Source organism: Dermacentor albipictus, chromosome 5 (assembly GCF_038994185.2).
Source record: "Dermacentor albipictus isolate Rhodes 1998 colony chromosome 5, USDA_Dalb.pri_finalv2, whole genome shotgun sequence".
Classification (NCBI taxonomy): Eukaryota; Metazoa; Arthropoda; class Arachnida; order Ixodida; family Ixodidae; genus Dermacentor; species Dermacentor albipictus.
In genome coordinates, this window is record NC_091825.1 from 164,943,923 (window position 1) to 164,949,693 (window position 5,771).

Consider the following 5,771-nt stretch of genomic DNA (forward strand, 5'->3'; position numbering starts at 1 on the left):
ACACAGGTATAAGCGTACTGACTAGTCTTTTCAACTTTAACAAGGTTGGAGACCTCTATGAGAAAGTGCAAACAAATTACAAGCACCTAGACAGAGCAGAGGTACAGCCTGTGGCAAAAATTCTTTGCATCAAGAGAGCGGAACCTGGTTGCAAGATCCTATGCCAGCATATCAGCTGCAAAGACTATTCCTCCCTTCAGAAACACAGGCTCAAAAGCACCTGAACTCGAAACACAACAGGCCCGTACCGTGCAATATGGGGGCAGACAATTAGGCCAGGAGACTATGTTCAACTGGCAAGCACTCGGACGAGGTTGCCATTCATGAAGACACAAACAGACATCAGGCACGTGTAGTAGACTGATGTGGCAATAACAATGTAACAGTAGCATGACACTACATAAAATGAAGTACCATACAAGTGGGAACCATTCTAGGACATCCTACAGCCAGAGAAACTGAACTGAATGCAAAGCAGCACTTGCAGTGCAGATTTGCAGACTACAACATCCTGCACGCCTCCATGGATTCACCAGAAGCTGTCAGGGCCTGTGCATCAGGCCAGATTGGCAAGGAAATCGGGAGACTGGCACACGACTTGCAAGCACGTGGCCAAGAAATTAAATTGCAGGTTACAGGGTACATAGCCATGCAGATATTCCAGGACACAAGTGGCCAGACATAACTGAAAACTAGACGAGTTGGTGTGTTCATTATTAATTACAGCACAACAGACAGCCTACGGACATGAAGCAATAGCTCTGTGTTCACTCTGTTCTTTGTATTTCTGTTGTGCTGTGTAGTTAAAGAATTCATCAGGCTGCACAGAAGAACAATGGCCCCGCACAAGGCCCCGATTTCACGTCCAAATCTGCGTGCACGCACGCACACACACACATGAAGGTTGCAAGGGCACATAGCATGAAGCACTATCCGCAGTATTACACCAGACCTCGCAACTAAGGCTCATTGTGAAAATGAGGCAATTTATACAGTTTAACAGAAAACGAAATGCATCAAGGAGGCCTGATGACGATTGCTGCTTGATGCAACTTGCTTGATGCAACCAAACATAAATAAAAAACATTGCAGAAAGAAAATGCAGACGAAAAATCCAAGTGAAGAGGAAAAAAACGACCATTCCAATTGCCAATCGTGGATGCCAGCACCTTTCAAAAGACACGGTTCTTTTTCCAATACACAGAGTGACAGCTTGCTCATGCAAACACATTCTTCCAGTTCCATGCCATTGGAAAAAAAAAACAAGTTTCTTGGAACGTAATTGCATGTACAGTGGGTGAGCACAATGTTTCTTCTTTTACCCTGGGCTTGTATAGTTATTTGTATTTCCTCTCTCTCCTGTTTTTGATTGCTTGGTTTCATCAAGCACTGGTATTTTATCAGGCTTTCTTGCTGCACTACTTTCAGGTACCCTTTATAAATCACTGAAATTTCACAATAAACCTTTGAATTAGATAAAAGTTAGCGCACCCGGTTCTCACTGCTTTGCACTATATGCTCTTGCAACATTGCCAAAATAATATTTTACAAGGTACAGAATGCTAGAGTAGATATGCTGGTATGATTTGCAGAAAGGGATAAGTTGCGAATAATGAACACCTTTTTCAGGAAGTGTAGCAACAAAAAGTGGACCTGGAAAAGACCTAATGGTGAAATAAGAAAATCAAGTTAATTTCATACTTTCTGTAGATCCCAGCACAATGCAGGATGTAGAAGTGTTAGGTAGGGTAAAGGTGCAGTGATCATAGGTTAGTGAGGGCTAGGAAACACCTCACTTTGAAGAGAAAAAGAGTAAAATTGGTCAAGAAGAAACTGGTTAACCAAGATTCAGTAAGGGTACAATCAGACAAATTCAGGCTGGCACTTGCAAACAATTACGCAGTCTAGAACAGAGATGAAGATGACATAGGGGTAATTATTTAAACTGAACTAGGCTGGCTTCAGAGGCAGCAACTAAGATCTGAGGCAATGCACCAAGGCAACCAATAGGCAAGCTCTTCCAAGTAACGAAGGGCCTAATAAAGAAACAACAAAGAATGAAGGTGTCCAACTCAAGAGGTCAGATAGAATTTGTGGAACTATCAAAGCTGATCAACAAGGAGAAAATAAGGGGTATTCGAAATTATGACATGAGAAAGACTGAGGAAGCCTTAAAAGATGGACCCAGCCTTAAATCGGTGAGAAGAAACTTGGCATAGGACAAACCAAGATGTATGCACTGAAAGATAAGCAGGGTAATATCATCAGCAATATTGAAGGTATAGTAAATGCAGCAGAAGAATTCTATACTGACCTGTACATACCTCCATTAGAAACAGTAATGAACAGGACGCAGAAACTCCTCCTTTAAATAAAGATGAGGTCAGAAGGGCCTTGCAAGACATGAAACGGGGAAGAACGGCAGGAGAAGATGGAATAACAGTCGGTTTAATCATTGACGGAGGAGACATAATGCTGGTGGCTCTTTATGCCAAGTGTCTGTCGGCTGCAAGGGTCCCAGAAAACTGGAAGAATACAAACATTATACTAATCCACAAAAAGAAGACGTTAAAGAATTGAAAAACTATAGGCCCATTAGCTTACTCCCAGTATTATGTAAAATATTTACCAAAATAACCTCCGATAGAATAAAGGCAACACTGGACTTTAGTCAGCCAAGGGAACAAACTGGCTTCAGGAAGGGATACTCTACAATGGATCACATCCATGTCATTAATGAGGTAATCGAGAAAGCCGCAAAGCACAATCAGTCTCTCTATGTGGCTTTCATAGATGACAAAAAGGCATTTGATTAAGCTAAAATGCCAGCAGTCATAGAGACAATACATAATCAAGGAGTACAGGCCGCTTACACACATACCTTGAAAAATATCTACAGAGATTCCACAGCTACCCTAATTCTACACAAGTAGGAACATACCTATAAAGAAAGGGGTCAGACGAGGAGACACAATCTCTCCATTGCTATTCACTATGTGCTTGGAAGTAGTATTCAAACTATTAAACTGGGAAGGCTTAGGAGTAAGTATCGACGGCAAATATCTCGGCAACCTTCTGTTTGCACGTGACATTGTTCTGTTCAGCAACACTGCGGACGAGTTACAACAAATGATTCAGGACGTTACCAGAGAGAGTGTAAGAGTGGGGCTGGAGATTAATATACAGAAGACTGATAATTATCAATAGCTGGGCAAAGGAACAAGAGTTCAAGATCGCCACTCAGCCTCTACAGTCTGTGAAGGAGTACGTTTATCTTGGTCAATTACTCGCAGGGGGCCCTCTTCATGAGACGGACATTTGCAAAAGAATAAAAATGGGTTGGAGTGCATATGGCAGACATTGTCAGATCCTGACTGGAAGCTTTCCACTATCATTCAAAAGCAAGGTGTATAATCAATGCATTCTACCGGTGCTGACATATGGGGCAGAAACTTGGAGACTGATAAAGATGCTTGAGAATGAGTTAAGGACCGTGCAAAGAGTGATGGAACGAAGAATGCTCGGCATAACGTTAAGAGACAGAAACAAAGCGGTTTGTATCAGAGAGCAAACGAGTGTAGCCGATATTCTAATTGACATTAAAAGATAAAAAATGGAGCTGGGCAGGTCATGTAATACAGGGGCTAGATAATTAACCGGTGGACCATTAGGGTTACAGAATGGGAGGCACACTCGAGGATGGCAGAAAACTAGGTGGGGCAATGAAATTAGGAAACTTTCGGGCGCTAATTTGAGTTAGTTGGCGCAAGACAGGGGTAAATGGAGATCGCAGGGAGTGGACTTCATCCTGCAGTGGACATAAAATAAGGTCATGATGATGGTGATGACACATAACTATCATATATACAATCACAGTGACTTGTGGCCTAAAATAATCAAGAATAGCGTGGCTGCAAACGGCACCAGACAACACATAAGATGAACAAGAAAACCGAGATGATCAAACAACCAAAAATTTAATGAACACGCTGAGTAAATACTGAGTGATGAGCAATAAACCGAACACACACAAAAAAAGCAAAAACTAATGTGTGTTTTCCGACAGGAAACGCATCCATCTCTAACAGAGGCCATGTTGACACAAGATTCTCACAGCATTTTTAGATCTACAGCTTCCACAATTTCTCTAGGCAGCTGATCACCAGATGTACACAGAATGCTAGCTCCTTCCTCTACCATGCGCGCTCAGATGTGGAGACTTCTAAGATTGTATTGTAGAGGAAGAAGCTAGGTGCTTACAGGAATTATGAAAGCTGTAGACCTAAAAATGCTGGGAGAACCTTGTGTTAGCATGGCCTCCATTAGAGATGGATGCGTTTCCTGTACACAAATTTTTGCTTCCTTTTGTGTATGTTCGGTTTATTGCTTGTCAGCCAGAATTTACTCGGCATATTTCACAAATTTTAAGCTGTTAGTGCACCTTATGATTGTCTTGTTCTCTAGCAGAAAGGCGTTCATGTTCGTAGCCCAGCTTATGCTCGCTGCCACGGGATAGCACCCTGTGGGCTCATAAAATATTCACAGAACATGTCCCTTACGCTAGCTGCAGACCTGCTGTAGTTGTGGCCTACAGGTGGCTGCAAGGGAAACAACGCTTGACCACCACTTGCATGCTGCTGGCCACTGGTTGCCTTGTCCTCGTGGCTGCGGGATTGGTAGACCGGATCCTCTCGCTGAAAATTATGGAGGACACAACAGGCCATCACCACGTAGTCGACGTTTTCAGGTAGTAGGTTGATGGGACGACGAAATACCCTAAATCTTGACACCATGATGCCAAACGTCTTCTCGATACACCTCCTGAAATGGAAAAAACAACATGTTAGCTTGCATTATAACTTTCTCACTACAGTGTAAAGCTACTGCCTAGAACATTTACCTTGCCCTGCTGAGCCGGTTGTTAAATATCCTTTTCTCCTCAGTCTGATGCCTCCCCGAATAAGGCTGCAAGTAGTCTTGCCGTAGTTGGAAGGCCTCGTCTCCCACAAAAACATAGGGACCTAATGTACTTGTGTTGGGCAAAGCCTGTATGGGAGGGAGGCCAAGGGCGCCATTTTCAAGGCACCTTCCAAATCTTGAAGCACTCAGTGTGCCTCCATCACTTTGCCTGCCATATGCACCGACATCGACAGCAACAAACTTCAAGTTGCTGTCAGCCACGGCCATCAGCACTATAGAATAAGTGCCCTGTAAAGATAATGCGCCAAAATGTTAACACCTCATTGTACATAGACTGTAAGCTATTTATTTATTCGCATTATTTGATGAATTTGCTATATGTGCCCAGAAGTTGTTATTTGTAGCACTGGGCCATCACTACCAAAATAAACTGTATAGACAGTGAACATTACTCAAGCAAAATAAAACTAGAATGACAGCGTCAGTAATTAATTAACAATCACATGTGTCAGTCATTAGTAGAAAGACAAAGGATGAAGAATACATTGTACTGGGCGTAGTGTCGCTATTTAACAGGTCTGCATCATGAGCGCACATCATGCAGATATACCATATCCATTATAATAATAGCGTGCATATATAATGATCATAATTAAACAGCCAATAATGACAATAGCATACCTTGTAGTTGTAATATAGGCTGCCCGAGTGTGGTGGGGCCTGTATTTGCACGTGTTTGCCGTCAACTGCGCCGACGCAATTGGGGAAGTTGCATCTTTCACAGAAGCCTGCAGCAGTGCTTCTCCAAGTTTCAGTTGTTGGTACTTGAGGAAAGTCGGAACAATTGTGAA

General features: G+C 42.6%; 1 protein-coding gene across 1 annotated transcript; it reads right to left on the reverse strand.

The window, feature by feature from the left end:
- Positions 1 to 4,493: 4,493 nt before the first annotated feature.
- LOC135917549 (uncharacterized) lies at positions 4,494 to 5,187 on the reverse strand. Its single transcript, XM_065451114.1, has 2 exons — positions 4,901 to 5,187; positions 4,494 to 4,821 (listed from the first exon to the last, which is right to left on the reverse strand). Exons 1-2 carry the CDS (start codon positions 5,185 to 5,187, stop codon positions 4,494 to 4,496), a joined length of 615 nt encoding a protein of 204 aa, XP_065307186.1.
- Between the last annotated feature and the right edge of the window lie 584 nt (positions 5,188 to 5,771).